This window comes from Spermophilus citellus (assembly GCF_964194105.1).
Source record: "Spermophilus citellus genome assembly, chromosome: 15".
Taxonomy (NCBI): Eukaryota; Metazoa; Chordata; class Mammalia; order Rodentia; family Sciuridae; genus Spermophilus; species Spermophilus citellus.
Genome location: NC_138195.1, coordinates 72244948 through 72271755, shown reverse-complemented (window position 1 = coordinate 72271755; position 26808 = coordinate 72244948). Strand labels below are relative to the sequence as shown.

Sequence of the window (26808 nt, the reverse complement as noted above, 5' to 3'; positions counted from 1 at the left end):
CCTCTCTCCACCTTAGATGTAACCACTGTTCTTATTTTTACAGTAATCATTTCCTTTGTAAATTCGATGTTTTTAGATTTAGGAGTTCTGTAAAGGGAGCAAGGATAAGCCATGTAATGGAACAGCCTAAGAGTCAGGAGATGGAGCTTTAGCCTTGATTCCTACACTTGTTAGGCTGTAATACCATTGTGCAAATTATCTAAATATACTCAGCCTCAGTTTTCTTATCTGTAAAATTAGAAAACTCAGCATTGTGAGTGCAGTATGAGAGAGCTGTTTTCAGTAAATGATACACTTTTAGAATATTTGGTTTGAATTATATCTGCACAGAGCAATTGTATGTTCCCGTTACCACGAGAAATCATCATTTTTAAAGGGTTGCGTGGCTTCCTGGGCTTCTGATCTATTATTTAAAAGCAAAAATAAAAACACCTCCTTTGTACCATTTCTTTAGTTAGATACAGTTGAAAGGAATAAAGTTAATTGGAAAAATAAAATAAAAACAGTTAATAAAAGATGAACTAAGTGGCCTAGAAGTCACACAAGTCATCCTGCACTTGCTGTGCAAACCTTTCCTCTCTGGCACTTGACATTTGGGCATTGGGGTCCAGAGGAAGCTCATTTGATATTCACAAAGGAAGTGATGCGATGGAAGCTTGTTAACTCTGGGAACAGAGAATAAACTGTCCAGGCCTCTTTACCTGACATAATTAGGCTCTGAGTTATATGTCAAATTACCATAAGCAGCCCCAGAACCCTGGTTCCCTCCTGTGAGCCCCCCAGAAAAGCTGCACAAGCCCTCCTCCTCAGACCTGCCATCACTGGAACTGCAATGGAAAAAACCTCACTTGTGACTTTGATGAAAATGTGCTAATTGTAATCCTACAAAAAAGGTCACAGACTCAGAAGCCTACAGGGATCAAGTGAAAGTGACTGGGTGGGTGGCGGGTGGCAAACTGTCTAAAGGGACACTCTCCACCTGAAGGGAAAGCCATTGCTTCGCTCTGGTAATTGTACCCATGTAGAACTCCCTCCACGGCTGGTCTGGCCAGTACTGCTGATTTCTCAAGAAGAGCCAGAATTTTGAATTTTATGTAAAACCTACTGATTTACAAATACGAGCAACTCATGAAAAAAAAAAATATTTAAACCACTGTGACCTCTATAGAATCCAGACCCATAAATCTGTTTCTAAACTTGAATGGAGTATTCTGAGTTCAATGCCTTCACTTTACCAATGGGAAAAAGAAACCCTGAGGTGAACAAATGTTCCCAAGATCAATAACTAGTTCAGAAGCAGAGCCAGTTCTAAAAGGAATACCTGCTTTCTGTCTCCTGCATCACTTTTATTCCACCAGTGAGAAGGTCACGGGCATTAGGCCCAGTTAAAAACTTAGCAGAACTAAGTCTGGCTTACTGTGCACCCAGAACATTACTGACTTACCATTCTGCCATTTTACTCTGTCTTCTGGACATTATCCGAGGTGCACAGTTATCTCAGGACAGAACATTTTTGTTCCAGGTTGATTTTCCCCTCACCTGGAGCTTGTCACTGTAGCATGACCCTGCTACATGACAGGAGGACTAGCCTGTTCCTGCTGGGGAAGGGGGTTGGTTCAGTCACTAGTCCAAGACAAGCAAGGCTCCCTCTGCAGGAGGAGATGAAGTATAGAACTTACATTCACAACACTGGCCTTAACCTCGGTGAGAGCTGTGCTTACAGGAATTGCAGGATCAGCGGTTGAGACTGGATAAAGTAAAGCTTACGTGGTAGATTATGATCAGGAGTAAATTCCAACTTCTTACTGTGATCTAGATCTCCCTCTACAGGTTCCGACAGCAAAGTCCACAAAAGAAACTGGGTGGACCCAAGTTGCAGGGTGTTTGAAGAACCTTGACAAAGCACAGAAGTTACAACAGGTGTCAGCAAAGTTTAGGAAACACTCAGCTGTTTTGAACCGCTGGGCCCACCGGGCTAATAATATTCCACTTTAGCAGCCAGTACCCAGGATAGTGCCTGGTACAGATCAGTGCTTAATTACTCTTTATTGGATAAATGAAAGAATGGATAGATAGGTTCACATTCCTTGCCAAACTCATGAGAATTCTCATCCTAATGTGACAGAATAAGTGACTATGGTGGCTGCCTCCTTGCATCCAACCTCAGAGAGGCACAAATGATGACAGGAGCAAGCTCTGCTGCTACCTTGGCACAAAGCCATGCCCTTTTCAACTATGCATGGACGGAGGTGGGGGTAGGGACTTCCTCAGCTGGTAAACTGAAACACCTTTGCAGGTTTCCATGATTTCTAAATGAATCCTCCCCTGTGATAATGAAGGCCTTAAAATCACTGTATTGGATACAATAATCAATTAAGAGAAAATCTGCTCCTTAAACTCTTTAAGTCCAATGTCATTTGAAAAGGTTTATGGCTGGGTAAGAAGTAGGCCCCTGTTTCTGTGACTTTGCTATTAGTAAGTATAATGTTGACATGAATAGAATAATCACAAAAGGCTGGGTTTTTTTTAAATCAATCTTTTGAACACAACTTTATTTCATTTAATTTTTTTTGTAGTTGTAGATGGACAGAATGTCTTTATTTTATTTTTTTTATTAGGTGCTGAGGATCTAACCCAGTGCCTCATGCATGCTAGGCAAGTGCTCTACCACTGAGCTACAGCCCCAGCCCAGGTTAACTGTTTAATTTAGATGGAGGTACAGGGGAGATCACAATTCTGTGTTTTCTGTATACTTGAAAAATGTCATAACAAGATATTGAGGGGAAAGCTGCCTCCTGTCAAGAGAGCACTGGTCTCTAGCAGGTCCTGCTGTCACACACTGCGGCAACCTGATAGATCTAAACTGATGGTAATCTAAACCATGTGCTAGGCGTTCTTTCAAAGAACCACATACTAATGAAGATAAAAAGACACAGAAATGTGAAATAATATTCCTAAGGCCGAAATGATAGGGGCAGAGCTGTGAGGAAAAAGAAGAAAGCATAAACTTTGGCATCAGGGTTTTCGTTCATCATCACTCATCCTGCCTCTCACTCTCACAAAGCCTTTCCATTCCTAGTTGTCTATTTCATTTATTTGGAATATTTAAAAGCTACCAGGTGCAGTGGTGCATACCTGTAACCCCAGCTACTTGGGAGGTTAAGGCAGGAAGATCACAAGTTCCAAATCAGCCTGGGCAACTTAAGGAGACCCTGTTTCAAAACAAAATATAAAAAGGGCTGGAGGGCTAGGGCTATAGCTCTATGGTAGAGCGCCTGCCTAGCACATGTGAGGCACTGGCTTCAATCCTCAGCACCACATATAAATAAAAAATAAAGGTATGTCAACAACTAAAAAATATTTTTAGAAAATAATAAAATAAATAAATAAAAGTATTGTGTCCATCCACAACTAAAAAAAAAGGGGGGGGGGGACTGGGGTATGTAGCTCCGTGGTAGAGTGCCCCTTGGGTTCAATCCCCAGTGTCCAAAAACAAAAACCATTTAGAGGGGGTGGAGTTGTGGCTCAGTGGTAGGGCACTTGCCTAGCATGGGTTCGATTCTCAGTACCACATACAAATAAATAAAATAAAGGTCCATCAACAACTAAAAAATAAAACTTAAAAAAACATTTATAGCATATCTGAATCATTTTAATTATTCTATTTTAATTTCATATTATCTACTACATACTCTTTTACAGATTCTAAGTCAAGTACAATTTTTAAAATGTATACTTTGGTTGGACAATAATGTATCAATATGTCATTCTGAGGAAAAGAATGTGAATTTCCAGTCTGGTCTTATTATTCAATATCTTCTTGGGGAACTGAGCATTTAGAATAAGTAAAAGGCTAATTCCTCCTCATCCTAAATTTAGAAAGGCCTAATAAACCAATTAACCAGAACACTTTTTCATCATTTCCCTGCTAGTAGGGCCATCTGTGCTCACGGCTAGCAAAATGTATTTAATCCCAGCTAACCCCTTCTAATGCTAAAGTAGTTATTACTGGGCAGACATGGAGCTCTGGAACCAATAAAGCACTGTTTAAAATCAAGGTCACCAAGATGAATAGTTCTTAAAAGGTACCACTAAGGCTGGTGATGTAGTTCAGTGATACTGTGCTTGTCTAGCATGTGCAAGGCCTTGGGCTCCATCCCCAGTACCACAAAACAAACAACACCTACAAAACAAAAACACCTATTCTTTCCTTTGTCTGTAGCAGCAAATAAGAAACTAGAGTTGAACTTACTTAGAAACCAGAATTTCTTATTTTGAACATCTTTCTTTTATTATTTATTTATTTGTGTATTTAGGTGCCGGGGATTGAACCCAGGGCCTTGTGCATGTGAAGCAAGTACTCTACCAACTGAGCTATAACCCCAGTCCCTAAATAGCATTCTTTTAAAAAAGAGGAGTCTGTTGTTAGAATCTATTTCAATGTTTTACAGGCCAAAAGATTTTCAAACTACTAATAAAAAAAAATCTCTTGGGTCAGTAATTTAGGAGGCTGAGGCAAGAGGATCTCAAGTTTGAGGCCAGCTTCATCAACTTAGTGAGGCCATAAGCAACTCACCAGACCCTGTCTCAAAATAAAAGATGAAAAGGGCTGAGAATGTAGCTCAGTGGTAAAGCACACCTGGGTCCAATCCCCAATACAAAAAAAAAAAAAAAGTTTTCCTTGGGCCTTGCCAGCTCCCCACGCTCCTGTTCTTATTGCACAGAGCTCAGAGCAACTGGCTGAGGTTTTAAAACCCTTCTTTGGTTGAAGGCTATTATTTAAAAATGTGTTATCAGCTTCTGAGTTATCTTTTGGCATGATTAGCATTATGACAAGGACCATGACTTGTACCTTTTCTGTGTCCCTGGGCAAAAACTTCAAAGTACAGCTGGATTTCAACTTACTTCATCATCACTGAATCTCCCCTTAATGTTCTTAACCTTTTTCTTTAACTATGAAATCCAGAACTAAATCCAACACTTTCCTAAAAGTTTAACCAGGGGAGCTTTACAAAGGAGGATAAAAGCTACCATCTTTACCTTCTCTTAACTCTCCTTAAAAACGATGGAACTTTATTCCTGATCCACTTAGGATTTCCCACAGATAGCCACTATGCCATCAATCATTAGGGTCAACAATTTTATTCATTGTTTTCTACATTCAACTGCACAAAAAGAAAAAGATAGAAGTATTTGGTTTAAAATCTCACAGGGTGCCGTGGCACACACCTGTAACCCCAGCAAACTCAGGAGGCTGAGGCAGGAGGATCGCAAGTTTGAGGGAAGCCTCGGCAACTTAGCAACACTTATCTCAAAATAAGAAAATAAAAAGGGCTGGGATGTTGTTCAGTAGTAAATCATCCCTGGGCTCAATCTGCAGTACCAAAAAATGAGTTATTAAGAGCATGCCTATCAAATTTGACTTGCCAATTTTTTGGCATGATTAACCTGATTTCAGTAGTAGATTTGTTTAGAGAAAACATGGAGAAAAGTCCAAAAGGTGCTGCCCAGCAGGCCAGAAGAAAGATGTTCTTCCTGAGGTCCTCTGCCAACTCTGTTTCCAAAGCCTTTCTTGCCCCTTGACCCAGCCATAGGACTGCTTCACTCAGTTCCACTTCTGACCACTAGGTGGCACTAGAACTCTGAATTACTGAAGAAATAGAATAAAACAGCTTAACTAGTCTAAACTTTAGGTGATTTGCTGTGAACCTTTAATCAACACCTTCTAAAATAATTCACTTATTTTTTATTAGTAATCCAAAACATTTTGCCTTTTTTACCATTTATTCCTAATGTGCTATGGGGAAGAGCAAGCTAAAAACATGCAGCCTGTTCTTCAGTCGCATGGTCTCCTTGTTGGTTGTAGATTAATTTAGCAGCTTCTCTTTTTGCCACAGCAGCCTCCAGCAACACTGGAGGCACACTTGGGCTTTTTGTTAGAATCTTCTGCAAGCTTGAATGGATCTGTGATAATATCCTGTCAAAGGGCAAACAAAATGGAAGAACAAGTTAGAGAGGTTTTGATGTACCCAACATTTATATTTCCATTTGATATAAATAGATTTACCAGGAAGAGATAAAATTTTACAGTTCCATGGGGTCCTGGGAGTGGCACACATCATTCTACCATAAAGGCACACCTGGATCTTCTACTTTCAAGGTAAATTTCATTTAAATCTTTGGGGGCTTTTATCCCCTGCCCCCCCCCAACCTGGTTGCTGAGGCTTGGACACAGGACCTCCTTCATGTTAGGCAAGCATTCTACCACTGAGTTATAACTCAATGCTAGGTTGGTTGGTTTGTTTCTCTTTTAATGTTAGTTGATTTGGGTTTTTTTGAGATAGAGTCTCACTAAATTGCTAAGGCTGGCCTTGAACTCACAGTCCTCCTGCCTCAGCCTCCCAAGTAGCTGGGATTATAGGTAGGTGATTCTAGGAAAAATATGACTGTGGAGAGACAGTGCAACATACTGACTAAACGTGGTGCTGCTGCTTCTAGAATCAGACGTGAGTTCAAATTCGCCACTTTCTAGCTGTGTGACCCTGGTGTAGTAAGTTTATCTTTCTGAGCCTCAGTTCTTCATCTGTAAGATGAGAATAATAAAGGTTATTATAAGGGGCAGGTGACTTCAGCACTCTGAGACCCCCTTTCCTCCCTCTGCATTTATGTAGTGTCTACTGTGTGTAAGGCCCTGTGCAACAGATACTTGTTAATTCTATGTGTGTAGTACCTACTGCCATGAGGACAGTACTAAGGTCAAGTTGTAGAATGTCTTAAACGGCCTTCTGAGGCTGGGCACGGAATTAATGCCTGTAATTCCAGTGATTCAGAAGGATTCCAAGTTCAAGGCCAACCTCAGCAACTTAGAGAGGCCCTCAGCCACTTAGTAAGACCCTGTCTCAAAACAAAAAAATAGGGCTGGGTTGTGGCTCGGTGGTAAAACACTTGCCAGCATGGGTGAGGCACTAGGTTGGATCCTTGGCACCACATAAAAATAAAAACAAATAAAATAAAGGTATTGTGTGTCCATCAACAACTTAAAATAAAAATAGAATAAAAATTTTAAAAAGGGCTGGGTTGCAGCTCAATGGTAGAACACTTGCCTAGCAATTGTGAGGCACTGGGTTAGATTCTCAGCACTGCATATAAATAAAGAAAATAAAGGTCCATTGAAAACTAAAAAGAATTTTTTAAATAAATAAAAAAATTTTTAGTTGTAGTTGGACACAATATCTTTATTTTATTTATTTATTATTATGTAGTGCTGAGGATCGAACCCAAGGCCTCACACATGCTAGGCAAGTGCTCTACCGCTGAGCCACAACACCAGCCCCGAAATAAAATAAAATTTTAAAAAATAAAAAAAGGACTAGAGATGTAGCTCAGTAGTAAAGTGCCCCTGGGTCAAATCCCCAGTACAAAAAAAAAAAAAAAAAAAATCTTAGCTAGTTTACATAATAATGGTGTTGTGGGTACAAGACACAAAATGAAGAAATAAACTATAAATAAAATTTTCAGTCCCACAATAATTTATTTACAACTCTTAAACAAAAAGTTGAGAAAACCCCATTTGTTTTTCTGCTTTGTAACTTACTTGATAGCCCAACCTCATCTGGCATTGGAATACTTTGCTGTCTACACCAAATAAAAGTAAAATTCAAAATAAAAAATAAACAACAACAACAAAAAGGTTTTTATGAGGACTAAATGACATGGTTTTTTTTTTTACTTTTTTTTGTTTATTTATTTTCTGATAGTAGAGATTGAACCTGGGGTGCTCTATCACTGAGCTACATCCCTTTTTTTTTTTTTTTTTTAATTTTGAGACAGAGTCTTGGGAAGATGCCCAGTCTGGCCTGGAACGTGTGATCCTCCTGCACTCCTCCTACCTCAGACTCCAAAACCCTAGGATTACAGGCATGTACCACTGCGTCCAACTGACATAGTGTCTTGAACATTCTAATTGCTCCATGAAAATTAGCTCCCCTATGTCACTGCTATCATCACTCATGTTGTTACTGGAATGACTATAACCTGAGGTAATAGTTTATAGCACAAATTCAATTTGTATAATTACAGATGCTACATTTTAGTAACTTTTAATACCAAAATACACTTTATCAGTATTAAAAAAGAAGAAAAGAAAAGGTAGAAAGGTTCTTAAAAAGTCTCCCCTGAGTGAACCCACAGTAAGAGGCAGCACCATTCCTTCCTCCATTGCGGCAACGATGGGGGACAAGTCCACCCGATCCGGGTGCTGGGCAGACACACTAGGGTTAATCATCAAAGTCTTCCATAAAAAAAGATAAGAACGCCCTCCTCCAAGAGCACAAGGTTACATTTTTAGGTCACACAGCTGTTTGATTTTTTAAATCTTCCTCCAGTGTCAATTATTCCCATTTGAAAAACTTGAAACCTGAAATACACCTGGCACAGAAAAGACAAGTGCCACATGATGTCACTCTTATGTGGAATCTAAAAAAAAAAAAAAAATGATCTTATAGAAGTTGAGAGTGACAGGGTGGTTACAGATGCCCAGGAGAATATGAGAAACGGAGGGACAGCTATGGGGAAAGGCTGACTATGGATAGTATAGCGGAAGCCGAAATTGGGCATATGACAAGCCATTTACATCCAGGTGTTTCAAGGATCTGGATAAAAAGCCTTTTTACAACCAGAGTTTGTTCCAAATGCCCTTTGAGAATGGCAAGGTCCTCTCTTCCTCCGCCTCAGCCCTCCTGTCTCCACAGGATGTTTGCAATGTGGATGAGGCTATGCCAACTTGGGAGAGACTGAACATGACCAGGACAGGGTGAGACCTGTCACAAAGTCTAACAGGAAAAGGGGACAAATAAAAATACGAGAGAAAAGAAGTCTAGGGCATGTTTAGAAAGCAGATGCGGCATGTTTACTTGATGCCAGCACCTGCAGAGGAAAGGTAGATAACGTGGCAGTCTTCTAGAAAGATCTTAAGCCTAAACAACAGTTCCAACATTACTTATCTATGGAGGAAGATGAGGAACTTCTATGATCCAGCATTGCTACCATGGGTTGGAATCCCCCCACTCCCTGTGACTAGGGGGGCAGAAAAGGGAAAAACCATCCCTCTACTAGATACGGGCACTGACTGTACACTAATCTGTGGTAACCCAGAATGTTTTCCAGGGTCCTGGGTAATTCTTCTAGATCTGGTGTAAAACCATCAGAGTAAAACACGTATTGCTATACCAAGAAGAGAAGGAGCTCCATGTTTGGGGCAATCTCTCCAGACCCTGAGAGCATTCTTGGGATAGATACTGTATCAGGAAAGACATTACAAACCTCCATGGGGGAATTCTGACTCAGGGCTCGGGGAGCAAAGGTGACACTGAGGGGGAAGCGAAGCAGGAGCCTGCTAGCCTTTCTGCCCTGAGGTGGGTAGGACACACCAGGCAGTTCAAACTGTCAGGTAGACATGCTGAGACTAGAAAAGAGATAAAAGAATTAGGTTGAGAGTTTACAACCTGTCACAGTGCCTCCACTAGCCCTGTCCACTTGGCTAAAATTCAGATAAAACTTAAGAGAATGGCTGTCAATTATAGGACATTAAACCAGGTGACACATCTGCCTAAGCTTCGGTGCCTAACATTCCCTAGGTAAGAAATAGATGCACCCTGCCTTGCTTCTTTGCACAAAAAGAGACAGAGAGTGGTTGTGTAAACAATAACAACAGTCAACCTTTTCTACCAGAAGTTGCAGGAACCAAACCAGTTGGGAGGCATTAATTTGGGTTTGATAAATGAACAGGTTCCAGGGAGAATATCATCACAGCTCTGGAGGAAAACAAATGTTTAATAGGGGGTTGTAAAGGTAAATCTGCACCTCCTGGCCCTAATCACAGGGAGTGGGGGAACTCCAACCCACTGCTTGAGGGCTACACAGCAAGCGAGAGTGCCATGACACATCATGTGTTTGGGCCCAATTTGGACAGCATGTACTGTGAAATGGGTGCCTTGGTCACTGTCAATCTGGCTCAGGTACCCATACATCACACTTAACTGCTCAAGACCTTTGACAGTGGCAGTGTGATAAGCTCTCCTGCTGGGAAAGGTTTGCCTGAGACCAACAGACCATTTCCTCATTCGCTATTGTGCCAGCCACATTGTAAGGCCTCCATACACCACCCGGCTGTTGGTACAGACAACCAACAGCCATGGCCCGTGAGTGACCGCCAGCCATACTGCCCTAATTCTGCCATTAGCTGCTCTGATTTTCTTCTGTCTTAAGCCACATGGTATCAGTGGTATAGCAGGCCAGACACTTGGGTTGCACCTGTTGGATTAATCTATATCCCAGGCATTTTAAGATGTGAGATCTTAGGCCTTGTGAGATCACCCTGTGGCCAGCTGGGGTGGTGAGGCAGTTTCATAGATAATTAGACTCATTAGCATCCACAGCTCAGGAACAGTGGGGGGTCTGCCTGATAGCAGGTTGAGGCTAATAAAACAGGCCCCTACCCCTTTACACATGGGCTAGTTTGCCCTGAGACTTAAGTTGACTTCAGGATATTGTACATTGCTAGAAATTGCTATTCTCAAGAAGGTTTAGATTCTTTCTAGAGTTGAGACTAAAAACCTACAGGTAACTTTTATCCTCTTTCTTTCCCGAGAGCTCAACTCATGCCACTTTCTGTACAGATGTCATCTAACTGCATTGGCAAGCTTCATACAGGAGACCTAGAGCCTGCCTGTGGGCTATCCATACACAGACCTGAATATTCTTACCATACTGGTAAAGGGAAGGTTTGCACTTTATCTGGTATCATGCCTAGAATCAAATCGGTCTTACATGACCAGACTACCCCTAGGAACACCAGGGATGACCCAGGGTCCTGGATCTCCTGGGGGTAGACAGCCCATTTCTTCATGCATAAGTGAATACACGGTACAATCTTCACCAGTTAACAAGGTATCATTGATGCAATGGAATCAGATAGAATCAGTAGAGAATGAGGTCCCCAGCTATCTGCAGGGACAGGAGGAGGACTGTGCAGATAACCTTGAGGCAGAACCTGTAATGTCCACTGCCTCTCCCCTGACAAGTGAAGGTGGACTACTCTTGTGATTCCAGTGTCAAGGGAAGAGGGTATGTGTGTAAGGCTATAAGAGTTGGAGTAAGGGATGAAATGCATGGATTCAGCTTGACAGAGCAGCAGCCATGAGTCATAACCACCAAGATGCCCCAGGGTAGCCCTAGTCAGTTTTTTCTACATAGTTTCTTAACAAAGTACCACAAGACAATACCATTAGAATGGTATGGTAGAGTTTTACAACAGAACCCTGGGATGTCCCTGACTATTTGCTACTTGCTTAAGATAAACCAGGTACATTCTAATTAGGATGAGGTCATTTTTGTCCTAACACATATATATGCTCCTCTTCTGACCCAAATTTTGAGGATCCACCTCATATTGTTGCTGCTCAAGATCATACCTTCACTCAGTAATGTCCCCAGTAAATGGCATTTTGTGCAATTCTGGATCTGTCTGTCTCTCTTTCTTTGGTCCCACAGCACCATGGGGCCCATCCTTATATAGAGATCAGGTTGTTCCATAACAGGACTCTAAAAGACTTTTTATGAGGTAAAAAAACAGGGAGGAAAAACATACAAGAGATACTTGTACAATGCTGTACACTCAAAGTATTCAAAATTACTACAAAATACTAGAAACAAGAGCTGGGAATGTAGCCAGTAGAGCACTTGTCTAGCATGCAGGGGACTTGGGTTCCATACACAGCACTGAGAAAAAAAAAAAACAGAAAAGAAACATTCATAGAAAAAGATTGCAGAATTTCTGAGACCAGGGGATAGAACACATGGGAGAACAACAAAAGAATTCTGCAAAAGATTCTGGTCAGAACTCAAATACTTAGAACACAGGTCTAAGCAACCAAGACTATTACTGTATACAATCCATAATTATGCCTGCTGTTTCTTGGGTATGTACTCTGTGCCAGGCACTGGGAGAGGCATTTCACATGCATTATTTCATTTGTTCCTCATGACCTGAGGGAAGAAGTTATTACTTCCCTAATACACATAAAGTTTGAGGAGGTTAGGTCACTTATCAAGATCAGAGCTGAGTGGCAGAATAGCATTTATACTTAGGAGTCCAAGGCTTGTGTGCTTGACCGCCATGCTCTGCTACCATCCTGCCCCAGCAACATCAGAATCTCATTTCCTTGGGCTTCCAAGGTTCAGTGCCCTGAGGTGTACCACCACTGTTAGGATCTGGTGACTGCTGGGAGCAGCCCTGGCAGACAAAAGCAAGCTTATAATCCATTATTAAGCCTATTCTAAACAAAACAATATTACAAATGAATGAAGGGACAGTAAAATAATTATGAGAGCATGAATGGGAGAAAAGTAAAAATATATGAGGGGGAAAGAAAGGGACACTTGTATCTGCCACAACTACTTATCTGCTTCTTCATAGAGTAGTTGTGAGAGATTACTTGGCATAAGTTGTGATAAAATACTTTAGAAAATACTATATCAATATAATAGTTACTAGAATAATTCTAAATATAAAACTAAAATATTTTAGAAAATAATCTTTTGTGTGTGTGTGTGTGTGTATGTATGTATGTATGTAATAGGGATTGAACCCAGGGATGCTCTACAACTGAGCTACCTCCCCAGGCTCCCCTCCAACACTTTTTGAGATAGTCTCATTAAGTTTCCCAGTCTGGCCTTGAACTTGCAATCCTCCTGACTTAGCCTCTGGAGTCACAAAGATCACAGGCAAGTGCCGCCAAAGCCCAGCTTCATTTTAAAATACAGTGGACTACTGTCCCAAATACACATTTAAGAAATTAGGATACAGTGGAGAAATGATGATTATTCAATAAATAAGAAAAGTTGAACTAGTTAATATCAGGGAAAAAATTTGGGGGGACAGGATAAAGGATATATTATTGAGTGTGACTGCAGAGGGGCAACACAGTGGAAGCCCTTCTGAGTGCAGGACCTGCCACTTGTCCAAGGGACCACAATTGGGAATATATTTGATCCCATAGCCATTGGAGATGAGCTGCTTCTCAGCCACCAAATTCATCCACATTAAACTGGGTAAAACCCTAATTCTTTGAGATGTATATTATCTGGGAAACTTGATCTTGGACCTACACAGAACCTCAATTACATATTCTTTGTTCTGCAACTTGGTATGAATGGACATGATGACTATCAGTCCATGTGAACCCTGCCTGTTGTCCCCTGGGACTTCACAAAGCACTTCACAGACTCGCATGGAGCCTAGACTGGGGACAGTATGAGATCAGGTATATGGACATTCACTTGGAAAGCAGTTTCCAAATTCCCTTAGAGTAACGCATGCAAGTAACAGGTTGCATATATATTATCATCCCACCTCAATATTTATGCTAAAATAAATTCCAAAAAGGATTTAAAAATTTAAATGTGAGCTAGGCCTGGTGGTGCACATGTCTAATCCCAGCTACTCAGGAGGCTGGGGCAGGAGGATCACAAGTTTGAGGTCAGCCAGGGAAAGTTGGTGAGACCCTATCTCAAAAATAAAGAAATAAAAAGACTGGGGATGTAGCTAAGAGGTAGAATGTTCCTGGGTTCAATTTCCAATACCACAAAAAATGTTAAGTTAAATTTTGAAAACAATAAACTTCTGATCTTAGATTTGGCAATGGATTCTTAGACATGACACCAAAAGCACAAGCAACAAAAGAAAAAATAGATAAACTGGAGTTCATCAAAATTAAAATACTATTTATTTATTTATTTGGTACTGAGTATTGAACTTAGGGGTGCTTTACCACAGAGCAACATCTCCAGTTCTTTTTTTTTTTTTTTTTTTTTTTTTTTGTGGTGCTAGGGATCAAACCCAGGGCCTAGTACATGCGAGGTAAGCACTCTACCAACTGAGCTATATCCCCAGCCCCTCCAGTTCTTTTTATTTATTTATTTATTTTTATACAAGGTCTTGCTAAGTTGCTGAGGCTGGCTTTAAACTTGTGATCCTCCTGCCTCAGACTCCCAAGCCACTAGAAATACAGGCATATGCCACTGGGCCCAGCTGCATGATGATTTTTAAATGGTTCTCTGAGGTAGGGAACTGAAAGTCACACCAACCTTTGACTCTAACACAAAACAGCCTCCAGATGATGGCAACTTGTCTCCAATTGGTCTGAAGAGAAAATCTTGAGCAAATCGTGAATTCTTCAAGACAGCTGCTGTGTCTTCATCTACTTCAACAATTTCACCTTCCTAAAGAGCAGCATAAAACAAATATTTGTCTCATTAGAAGGAAAATGCCCAGAAGTTTTACTAATGATGGTATTTTAAGATTAAAAGACCATACCATTCCTTCTGATGTAGCTTTCCCTCATGTTCGGACCCTGCTACTAATTCCATGGGTATTCATAGATGAAACTGAACAGTGTCATAATTAATCTTTCTTTGGTGACAGTGTTAAAGGACATTTATTGTTCCAGTGTCTCAGACAGATGTAGAAATCACTGAATTTATTACTAAAGGATGGGCTTTGGATGAGTGGTTTTTAAATAGTATTTCCTTGAGTCCCAGAGTGCCTGGGAGGTATGGGTTATGTAAAGCAATGCCTGACACATGGTATTTTTTTAAACAATTTACTTTATATATATAATGTGTGTATGTATATGTGTGTGTGTGTGTGTGTGTGTGTATATATATACCTTTATTTATTTATTTTTATGTGGTGTTGAGGATCAAATCCAGGGCCTTGCACGTGCTAGACAAGTGCTCTACTGCTAGCCACAACCTCAGCCCCTGACATGGTATTTTAAAGGAGATTTTTTTTTAAATGCTATTAAAATGTTGTTTTGAAAGCCCCTAGAGCAGATAATGATCTCAAAGTCCTTTCCACTTTGCTATGCGACTCCACAGGACCTGACAGTACACCAAGTAGCAAGAGGTTCTTGAAGCAGCACTGAGGGTTCTACTCTACCAGTGTGTAATAATCATGAAGATAAGATTTGGATCAAAAACTCAGAAGATGAAGATAGTTAAGTCCTTCTATCTTTGGAACAAATAATGGCTGCACCTTGTTTACTGATATTTCAGTATATATGTACCAGGTATTTTGCTATATTATTGTTAATCTCTACAGAAACTTAGCAAAATTGGTTATTATTATTCCTACTTTATAGTAGAGCAAACTGCTCTATTATAATTTGGGTGACTTATTCTAGTTTACCCAAATAATAAATATCAGAGCCAGAATTTGAACCCAGGTATCTGATTCCAAAGTCAATACTTTTCCATCTTGAGAAAACAAAGTCTACCCTACAAAGAGTACACTGAAGTTAGTGTTATCATTAAACTCTAAAACTCTTGAGTTCCATGATGCAGTTAAAACTGCCAGGCACAGTGGTGCATTCCTGTAAGCCTAGTGGCTCGGGAGACTGAGACAGGAGGATCGCAAGGTCAAAGCCAGCCTCAGCAATTCAGCAAGGTGCTAAGCAACTCAGTGAGGCCCTGTCCCTAAATAAAATACAAAACAGGGCTGGGGATGTGGCTCAGTGGTCAAGTGCCCCTGAGTTCAATCCCTAGTACCAAAAAAACAAAACAAACAAACAAACAAACAAAAAAAAACCCCTGAAATACTGTTATGTAGTGCTTCTGTTCTTTTCCATCTCACTTCTCTATATGAAAATTTTTTCTTTTCCTTTTTTTTTTCTTTTCCTTTTTTTTTTTTTTCTTTTTTGGCACTTGGGATTGAACCCAAGGGCATTTTATCACTAAGCTACATCCCCAGTAATTTTGATTTTTATTAATTTGGACAAGGTCTCATCTTGACACAGGTAATTTCATTCAGTGTACTTATACACATCTGGGTGTATAGCCTACTACACATCTAGGCTATGTGCTGTGTAGGTGTATATACACATAATACATATACTCATTGCTCCCAGGGCCATGATGAATGAAACAATACAAGATTAAATCAAGCACAAAATAAAATAAAATCAAAAGAGTAAACAATGAGATATATGCACATGTTACTGGAATAATGCAACATATTCTTTTACAGTAAACTTTTTTTCTTTAAGAAGTATACTTTAAAATATCAATAAAAGGGCTAGGGATATGGCTCAGTGGTAAAGTGCTTTCCTAACATGCTAAAGGTCCTGGGTTCAATCTCTAGCACTGAAACAAAAAATTTTTTTCAATAAAAAGTAAAATACAGTAAATATGTGAACCAGTAATATCATCTGAGCCAGTAATATCATCATCATTTATCATCATTATCAAATATTATGTTCTATACATAATTATATTTGCTATACTTTTACAGGACTGGCAGAAGAGTAGGTTTGTTTATATACACAACAGGAGAAACATATGAGTAATATGTTGTGCTATGACTTTATGATTGCTACATTGTCTCTAGGTAATCTTATGGGACCATTGTTATATCTACAGTCTGTTCTTGACTGAAACATTGTTACACAGCACATGACCACATGGGTATATGTACATATATATACATACAGATGTACAGATATTTGTACAAACAGCTGAAGCAAACATGACAAAATGTTCTCAGTTGCTGAAATAGGTAGTGGGTATATAGGTATTCACTGAATTTTTAAATTTTTTTTTATTTTTCTGTATTTAAAAACATTTTTTATAACAAATATAGGGAAAGTACTTTTTGACTTCACTTACAAACAGCCAGGAGCTAAAGAGGCTGAAGTAGGAATATCCCAAGTTTGAAGTCAGCGTCAGCAACTTAGTGAGACTTTAAGTAACTCAGAAAGACCTGTCTCTAAATAAAATATTTATAAAGGACTGGGAATGTGGCTTAGTGGTTAAGCACCCCTGGATTTAATCCCTAGTACCAAAACCAAAAACAAAACAAAGCTATAAAAAATAAGACATAATGCAAGGTCAAGAAAACATGCCTGAAGCAAGAGCAAGAGTACAAAGACTGCCAGAGGCCGTGGACATCTTCCTTCCTCCTGCAATGCTAGGGTTTGACACAAGGTCTCTCACATGCTAGACAAGAAGCACTGTACCACTGACCTACCTGCCCCATTACCATGTTTTTATTTACCTTAAATGTGAAATTTGCATCAAATATTAATTGTTTTTCATGTCCTGTGATTCCTCCATTGTAAACAGTTTGGCATCTTTCAGTTGGTCCAGTGTTAGGGAGTTTGAAGAGGCGAAATGTGGCCGAAACAAAACGACAATCACCTAGAAAGAGATACCTATGGTTCACCTCCAGCACTCCAACAGTGTTATTTTGCTCAGCACATGAGGATAGAACATTTCATAAAGATGACATTCTTCTTTGCATTCTGCCAATGACCTTTCTGAGCACTTCATTCTACTTATTGAATAACTTCAAAATGATTTATTAAATATCAAATTTTTGGAGGGGGTGGACGTTATTTAAGAGACATGATAGACATTTCCAGATGACAAAGTCTCCCCTGGGAGAATCACTCAGTAGACAGTAATAACCAAATTTAAACCATTCAGGCTGCAATTATAATAGTCCCTTCTGTTTTTCCTTACCAATAATTCTTTCAAGTTCCTTGTTTTGAATTGTAATGAGATTGGCAGTGACTAAACGTGGAGGGCAGAATCCAATTTTTTGGGCAAGGAAGAAAAGATCCTTCCAGTACAAAGCACCACCTAGGCACTCACCTTAAAAAAAATACATATTAATCAATTCATAAAGCAGTAATGAAGAAACTAATACTCATACAATTATTTATGACATAATATTAATTAAAACCTAAGGCCTAGAAACAGAAACTAAGATAAACATCCTCCAAGGCTTAGAAACTCCTGATTAAAACTGCATATTGTTGCCAGGCGCAGTGGCCCACACCTGCAATCCCAGTGACTCAAGCGGCTGAGGTAGAGTTATCACAAGTTCAAGGTCAACTTCAGCAACTTATAGTGAGACCCTGTCTCAAGTCTGGAGACATGGCTCAGTGGTAGAACCCACACTGCCTGGTACACTCCCCAGAACCACAAAAACAACACAAAAAAATAAAAACAACTTTTAATTTCATAGACTGACCACAAAAATGCATGAATATTTTCAACTTCCAGAGACTCCATTAAAGTGATAATAAAGGCAACATAACAGTGATGAGAACATTAAGGGGACTTAGGGGGCATGGACTCTGTCTGGTTGCCTTCATTTCCACACTGTATTTTTCCAAGTATTTTTCACATTCTTTACCCCATTTAATCTTCATAACAGCCAGATTGTATCATTATTTACATTTTACAGTTTGGAAAGCAACAACTTTAGAGATTAATTAATTTGCCCAAGATCACATCCCTTTTGAGTGGCAAAGGAAAAGAATGGAACCTCAGCCTCCTGGCCTTACCCCATCCATCTGATCTCACATCAGATACCCTCCTTCTGGAAGGACGGATCTCTGTACATAATCATCTACCTTAAAACAAAACAACCAAGAACACCTACCCCATAAAACTTTGTGTGTCTTGATTTCTTCTGGCAATTCAAGGCTAGCATAGACGTCACTGAAATATAGCTCCCCACCGTGCTGAAACACAGCAGTGTTAGTCCAAGCAAGGTTAAAGATTAAATTGATCCCAGATAACGAGAAAATGGATGAGGGCACAAGATCAATTTCAAAAACCCATGCAAGTGTTTGAGCTGACCACGCTGACCCTTTGTGAACAAATAACAGCTGCTTCCCTTACTGCAATCAATAACCAAAATCTTTTTTTTTCAGTGCCCTATCCAACAGGCGATAAAATCACTTTGAACAAGTATCTTCCTTCCTTTAAGTGCCTTTCTCTTAAAGATGCTTGGATTGCCTCGATTTTTAACCAATCCAAACAAATACAGGCCCAGTTGGTTGTAAAACTAACAGAAGATTTAACAGCATTCATAGATTCTCAGCCATTAACAATTATATAACTTTTTGTAATGTTATTATTATACATTATATTTTTAAAATATTAGGCTGGGGGTGTAGCTCAGTAGTAGAGTGCTTGCCAGTCATGCATAACACCCTGGGGTCAATTTCCAGTGCAAAAAAAAAAAAAAAAGTTGTTCTTCTAATCCAAGGCAAATGAGTGATCCAGAACTTATGAATTTATTTAGCTGATTTCAAAAGCATAGAGGTTCCAAGAGCAGTAGTGCACACCTGTAATCTCAGCAGCTTGGGAGGCTAACGCAGGAGGATAGTGAGTTCAAAGCCAGCCTCAGCAAAAGCAAGGCACTAAACAACTCAGTGAGACCCTGTCTCTAAATAAATTACAAAATAGGGCTGGGGATGTGGCTTAGTGTTCAAGTGCTCCTGAGTTCAATTCCCACTATCAAAAAAAAAAAAAAAAAAAAAAATATATATATATATATATATATATATATAGAGAGAGAGAGAGAGAGAGAGGTCTATATTCTATAAAGTTTACCTTATAAAGCACATGTTGGTGAAGATAGCTGGTATATAAAATGGCACATTAACAAAGACATTGTGAGATCATTTCTACCTATTTTTATTTGAGCTGTATTACAGTATTATATTTTAATTTCCCTAAACTAAAACTAAAAATCTCAATTTTTTAAAAGGCCTGGGATGCAACCCAAGGCCTCGTGCATGCCGAGCAAGTGCTCTACACTGACCTAAATCCCCAGCCCCCGCAAATCTCAGAAGTTTGTGTCTTTTAGCACAAAGACCCATCTCATGACACACAGGAAGGCTGTGCAGCTCCTCCAAGTTTTCCTTTTAGAAAGACATTAATGTAAAAGTTCCATCTTCTCTAACTTCCCAAAGATCTGAAATCCTGGGAGATAAGAAATCAATAGCTCTGAGAAACACTGCACATTCTAGCAGACAGAATATTCATAGCAACCTTTCAGTAAGGCCAAAGGTTCCTACAGCTCTGCACAAATATGCTAGGATCACATCCAGCAGCAAGCACAAAAAGTCAATAAGGCAAAGATTTTAATGTGTTCAATGACAATCATGACACACAGACTTGATATCTTATGCAAACTGAGAAGGAAAAGAAGCTGCATCTAGGGGGTTTTGCCACTCTACATTTTTGCCACCCTTTTTAAATTTGGCGGATATGTTTAAAGAGATTGAGCCCTCAGTTTATGGAGGAAAGAACAGGACTGATTCCATCAGCACTCAATGATGTTTGAAGATCATTTATGTCACCCCTCCCCTCACCTTCAGGACTCGATACACTTCCTGCAGCACTTGTTCTTTATCAGGCACAAGGTTAATAACACAATTGGATCTGAAAAAAGAAAAGATGTTAAAGGACTCAAATCTTTTATGTTCCTAAAGGTGGTTCCCATTTTGTCAAAACTACACCATTCTTCTGAATGCCCCCCTCCTCTCTTCCCTGCACTCAACTTTTTTTGCAAGGTAAGGGAGATAGGGAGTGTTTAAAATTCCAACTATTATCAAGTAAGAATGTACAGAAAAAAATAGGAGGCACTGCTGGGTGAGTGGCACACGCATATAATCCCAGCAATTTGGGAGACTGAAGCAGGAGGACTGCAAATTCAAGGCCAGCCTCAGCAATGTAAAAGACCCTGTCTCCAAATAAAAAATACAAAAGGGCTGGGGATGTGGCTCAGTGGTTAAGTGCCCCTGGGTTCAATCCCTGGTTGTATAAATACATAAATAGGGCTGGGGATGTTGTTCAGTGGTAGAATGTGCCTCCACTCAATCCCTAGTACACAAAAAACAGAAAAGAGAGAAAGAAAAAAAGGAGGCAGGGTTCTTATTTGTTTTGCCCTAATGCTAAACAAGCAACAAGATGAAACCTGGGACCAGCATTTCTTAAGCCACAAGTGAATAAACTAAGTTCCTTGATGGCAGCTCTCCTAATGCTGTCACTTAGGTATGATTTGACAACTCAGAGGAAAACAAGAAAACACAGAATCCTATAATTTGCCATCAAAATACTACGGTCATGAGCCATATAATATTTTGGGGGATGGATAGACTACATACATTTAATATGATGGTGGTCTCATAAGGTTATAATTTTTTTTTTTTTTTTTTTAAGATAGAGTGAGAGAGGAGAGAGAGAGAGAGAATGTTTTAATATTTATTTTTTTAGTTCTCGGCGGACACAACATCTTTGTTGGTATGTGGTGCTGAGGATCGAACCCGGGCCGTACGCATGCCAGGCGAGCGCGCTACCGCTTGAGCCACATCCCCAGCCCATAAGGTTATAATTGAACTGAAAATTCCTATTGCCTAGTGACATTGTAGCCATAGTAACATAGCACAACACACTACTGGTGTGTTTGTGGTGATGCTGGTATCAAACCTACTGCACTCATATAAAAACAGAGCACAAACAATTGTATATAGCGCATGGTACCTGATAATAATAATGAACAACAGTGTTATTGGTTTATGTATTTACTGTACTATTGATCATTAGCATATACTCTTACTTAACAAAAAAGACGTTCACTATAAAATGGTATGCCACATTACCCCAGCAGCAGCCTCATACATTTCCTCTGTACCTTATCTCCATCACATCATTTTTTCATATGCTGGATTTCATCTCATGTTGCTTTGTTCATCTTGGCCCCAGGGGCAATAGGCTATTCACAATGAGGAAATTGCCTACAGTGCATTTTTCAGAATGTGTTCTGTCATTAAGAAGCCTGTGACTCTACTAAAGATAGTAGGTCAGTGTGTGTTGTATGAGCAGATTTGGTTCAGCTGATCTTTTGGGTTCACTGGATTATGGTTTGGTTTAAAGTAAATTATCTTGAGCTAGTGCGTTCTGCTGCCAATGGACCATGAGCAACTCAGATCAGTTTCTTTCCTTAATGAGGTCATGCTAAGTTTAGTTTTGTGCCCTAAGTGAGAGTCAGTTCAGCAAAAAGTGGTGGCATTTGTGTGTTCTACAGGAAATAGGCTTTACTCATAACTATAAGGATATAGGCCTACATAACAATATCGTAACTCTCATTCTGAATTCCAGCTTCTGCCAACTTCTCAATGTAGCCATGAATAAAAGTCACATTGGATGTCTGGAAGCCATATTTTTCCATGTGATAGTCAAGGTATTTTTTAGCCACTTCTACCTAAAGGAAGAAAAATATAGATTTCATTATCAACATTTTTAAAAAATACCACATTTTCTCTAAAATTTTACTATTACTAGTGAAATACTCTTTCCCAAGAAGTATATTTCTTTCTTCTTTTTTTTGGGGGGGGGGATTTATTTCTTAAAATTTGTTCTTCTTAGATGTACATGACAGTAGAGTGTATTTTGACATTATATATACATGGGGTATAACATTCTAATTAGGATCCCACTCTTGTGGTTGAACACGAAGTGGAGTTACATTGGTCTTTTATTCATATATGGGCATAGGAAAGTTCTGTCCTATTCTTACTACTGTCTTTCCTATTCCCATACCCCTCCCTTCTCTTCATTCCCCTTTGTCTAATCCAGTTAATTTCTATTCTTCCCTCCCCAGTATATTTCTTGTATTCTTGGATAAGTATGCAAGATTCCTATTGACCTTGAAGGATATGCTACATACTAGCACATAAACTCTCAGTTACATGGGTCTTGCTTGAATAACCCCTTCATTCAATGGTAATCTTTCAAGTCAGATTGCAGAAGGAAAGAAAAGATGAAACTTCATTGGGTCATCATGGTATTCATATATCAGATCAAATCTCTGGCTTTGTATTCTCTCAGAAGAGCCACTAATGGTCAAAGTCCTCAGCTTCCAGGACAAGAGGCACTAAAGGCACAATTGATCATTGCTAAATAGCCACCTTTTAAAATTATCCCTAGAGTCACAAAGGAACCAACTTCATCCCTCCAAGAATGCACTGGAGAATTCTTTCCTCCTTGTCCTCCAAATCTTTGCCTTACCTGGCCTTCAGTCATGTCTATGCCTGTGACGTGGCCCTTCTCACCAACCAGTTGGCTAAGTGCATAGCAATCTCTGCCACTTCCACTACCCAAATCCAAAATCCAGCAGTTTTCCAGACACTCAGGGATGACCAGACCACAGCCATAATACCTGAGAAATGGAAACTACAGATTTTTTTCCCATAGACTACTAGAAAATATGAAAACACTAAATCTTATACCTTCCTCTTTTTCTTCTTTTCTCTTATCACTCATTCATATTTCTATTTAGTTGTTTAGTCTCCCCCTCTAAATTGGAAGCTGCAAGAAGGCTGGGACCACATCTGCTTTCCCACAGTATTTTTGGGCACTGTGCTAGGTATTACAATTTAAATAAACCATCTAAAATATTTGCTGAATAAACACATTTGGAGCCAGGTGCTGTGGTGCACACTGGTAATCCCAGCTACTCAGGAGGCTGCGGCAGGAGAATCCCAAGTTCAAGGACAGCCTCAGCAACTTAGCAAGATAATGTCCCAAAACTAAAATTAAAAAAAAAAATAAATAAAGGGCAGAGCTCAGTGGTACAGCACTTGTCTAATATAAATGTCAGGTCCTGGGTTCAATCCCCAGCACCACAAAAGAATAATATTTGGACATTAGCTGCTTAGCATCTAATTCAGGCTCAGGACTGAGCTATTTTTTGAGGAAAAAAATTCTGTTCCCCAGGTGCATTTACTCTAACTTGGAAGATGAAACATAAGCACAGAAAACATTTTTCATGATTAATTGACAAACTAAGTGTCACAGGAGTGAGTGCCATAGCAGTTTGGGAAGAAGGTGCTCAAGGATTAGAGGCTTTCTAAAGTGGGTGGGACATTAGTGAGGTGCTGGAGGGCTAGAGCTGGGAAAATGGAAAGAAAAAGGAAGGCTCTCCACATTGGTAACTGCTCGCTGGCCAGGCAGCGAGAAATGAACAGTCAGAGGGAGCCAAAGCCAGTTAGGAAGGGAGGGCCATACTAGGACAGTCTTGAAAGTCAGGTTCCAGGAATATGACTGTGTCCTGTAGTGGGAAGGGAGGGAGGGGTGTCTTTGGAGGTTCTTAAGCAGAGCAGTTAAGATGATCAGTGCTGAACTTTGGGAGGCTTACAATAGACAAGGCAAGCAGGGTGACCTGGTGGAGATGGCTTAATTCCTTAATGCCTGGCATCACTATCTTTTGGGAAAGCTACAGTCAGGAGGCTTCATGGGTCAGGGAATTCTACCTTAAGGTAACTTCTTCGTGCACATTCTGCAGGGCTTCCCTGATGTGCTTGGGTACAGGCCTGGCCAAGGTGACGCAGGCATTAGTCTGGAGGTCCTTCGATGTCTTCAGCACCTGCCCGTAGTAGTTCTAACCCAGGGTGGAGATGGGTGAGGCGGGGAAAGGCTGTCTGCAGGAGAGGGCTCCACCACCAACCCCTACCCTCCCTCCCAGGCCTGGCTGACCCTTGCCCCCTGGCAAAACTCCAAGCCTGGGCTTAGCGCTCCTAGGGGGCAGGAGTAGGCCTCGCGGGCTTCCAAAGGCCAGGGCTCTTGCCTAGCGGAGTCCCTGTGGGCCCTTCCTGGCCCTACCGCTCCCACCTGCACGTCCTTCCGGATGTCGGCCTTCTGGCTCTCAGCGTCGCGGGGGGCGGCCACTGCCAAGGGAGGAAAGTGAGCTGGAAGAGTGAAGGTCGGGGGCGGGCTCGGGCGGGGGCGACGGACCGAGGGCTGGCTGAGGGGCCGGCGGCGCGCCTCGCGGGGGGCGGGGTCTTGCAGGGGATAGCGGGCGGCTCCCGCGTGGCAGTGGCGGGACCCGGGCAGGAGAAGGGGCTGCGACCTGGCCTGAGGGCGAGGGGCGCGCACTCACTGTCTCACGGGCTTCAGGGCCGGGACCTGCGCTCGCCCCGCCCTGGCGCCGCCAGCGGGATCTCGACCCAACCCGGACGGGGGCGGGAACCGGGCGGGAAGGCACCCCACCGCCCCCTGCCCTGCGCCGCTGTCCTCGCGTCGCCTCCCAGGCCTGCTGGAGCGAGTCCCGGAGGTTGCCTTTGGTGGTTACAGCATCTGCTGTATGCTCCGCTGTGATTTTTCATTTACAGGAGCACGTATGCTGCCTTCATCGAATACCCAGAGACAGAATGATTCCATCTCCTTTCGGGAATGAAATCGCCTTTCCACAATCTGTTTTTTAAGTCAGGTTTATTGAGATAAAATTTACACTCAACCAAATTCACCTTTCTTCAGCGTACAGTTCTATGAATTCTGACAAACCTGTACATCACTGTCACCAAGGTTAAAAGTTCTCATACCAGTTTCTCTGTGCCCCTTTGTAGTAAATTCCCTCCTCTCACCCTCAGCTCCTAAGCACCCACAGATCTGTTCCCCTCCCTATAGGACATTTTCCAGATGTCCTGTAGATGGAATCACACAGTATGTAGCCATTCTTAATTTATTCTGAGTTGTATTTAGGAAAGCAATTTTGTTAAGTTCACTTTCACCTATAGTAATTTTTGGTCGGGTCACATGTGTTTTCCCGGTATTGCCGACCATTATATTTATGTATCTCATTTCCTTTTGTGGTTGCAACAAGCATTTCCATCATCAGGACGGTGTGGAGGCAGGGGGGTCCAAGTGAAAGAGTACCTTTGTAAAAAAGCGGACTCTTGCTAAATTACATTCACTTTTCAGTCTCATTTGCCAGTACATAAAAGGTTTGTTAAAATTAAGCTAGTAAATTTTCATTTTTGCTGGAGCTGGGGATTGAACCCAGGACCTTGCACATGCTAGGCAAATGCTACACCTCCAGCCCTTTACAACTACTAAGTTCATAAAAGGAACATCTATATAGGTATCACTTTCTAGAAATTATGTAATGGTGGAAACAGTCCTCAATAATTAGTTTTCAAAATATTCTCTCCATAGAATGAGTTCCTTTAGAAAAGCAGTTACTTTCTCACTCCTTGTTAAAAATAGAAGCTTTTAGTGGGCTGTGGGGGCACACACCTGTAATCCCAGCAGCTGGGGAGGTTGAAGCGTGAGAATTGTAAGTTCAAAGCCACCCTTAGGGGGCTGGGGATGTGGCTCAAGCGGTAGCGCGCTCGCCCGGCATGCGCGCGGCCCAGGTTCGATCCTCAGCACCACATACCAACAAAGATGTTGTGTCCGCCCAGAACTAAAAAATAAATATTAAAATTAAAAAAAAAGCCACCCTTAGCAACTAGTGAGGCCCTAAGCAACTTAGGAAGATCTTATCTCAAAATAAAATATGTTTAAAAAGGACTGGGGATGTTGTTCAGTGGTTAAGTGCCCTGGGTTCAACCCCTGTTACCAAAAAAAAAAAAAAAAAAAGAAGAAGAAGCTTTTTCTTATAGGAAAAGATTAATTAACACAGGAAGGAGGTTAAAGAGAGGGCTCTATCATTTTCAGTTGGGCTTGCTTTATCATATTATCTTCAGTCTGTGGTTTAGTCTTTCTTCATTTTATAAGAACCATTTGATAATATTTAACCACACACAGATAATGCAGTTAAGCAAACTACCACAAACTTAAAATGAGTTATTCCCACTTCTCCCTCAGGGTATCTGGTGTGTTGAGCTGATTTTGGACCAGATTGAGACTGTCAGCCATTCTGATTGGTCAGTGCCTTATCGACAGGTTTGTTCTTGTTTTTCTTCCATTTTTTGTCATGCTGGAGATCAAACTCAGGGTCTTGCACATACTAGGCAAGTGCTCTACCACTGAGTTACATCCACAACCCTTGTTTCATTCTTTATTTATATTTATTTATTTATTTATTTATTTATTTATTTATTTATTTATTTTGGGGAGTGGGTACTGAGGATTGAACTCAGGGACACTCAACCTCTGAGCCACATCCCC

At 40.7% G+C, this 26808-nt stretch overlaps 1 protein-coding gene across 1 annotated transcript; it reads right to left on the bottom strand.

Moving 5' to 3' along the window:
• Positions 1 to 5765: 5765 nt before the first annotated feature.
• On the bottom strand, positions 5766 to 24941 carry AS3MT (arsenite methyltransferase). The gene is made up of 11 exons (XM_081267400.1): positions 24797 to 24941; positions 24529 to 24584; positions 24171 to 24298; positions 22927 to 23077; positions 21984 to 22120; positions 20229 to 20298; positions 18506 to 18587; positions 17578 to 17709; positions 17111 to 17253; positions 14146 to 14280; positions 5766 to 5977 (listed from the first exon to the last, which is right to left on the bottom strand). Coding segments are annotated over exons 1-11 (1140 nt in total). The 5' UTR covers positions 24798 to 24941; the 3' UTR covers positions 5766 to 5872.
• Positions 24942 to 26808: the final 1867 nt, after the last annotated feature.

Excerpts from the sequence above, each read along its gene's own strand:
- AS3MT (XM_081267400.1), bottom strand. Across the intron at positions 24,299-24,528 it reads ACATCCGGAAGGACGTGCAG|AACTACTACGGGCAGGTGCT; the intron begins GTGGGAGCGGTA and ends ACCCTGGGTTAG. Across the intron at positions 17,254-17,577 it reads GGAACTTGAAAGAATTATTG|GTGATTGTCGTTTTGTTTCG; the intron begins GTAAGGAAAAAC and ends ATCTCTTTCTAG.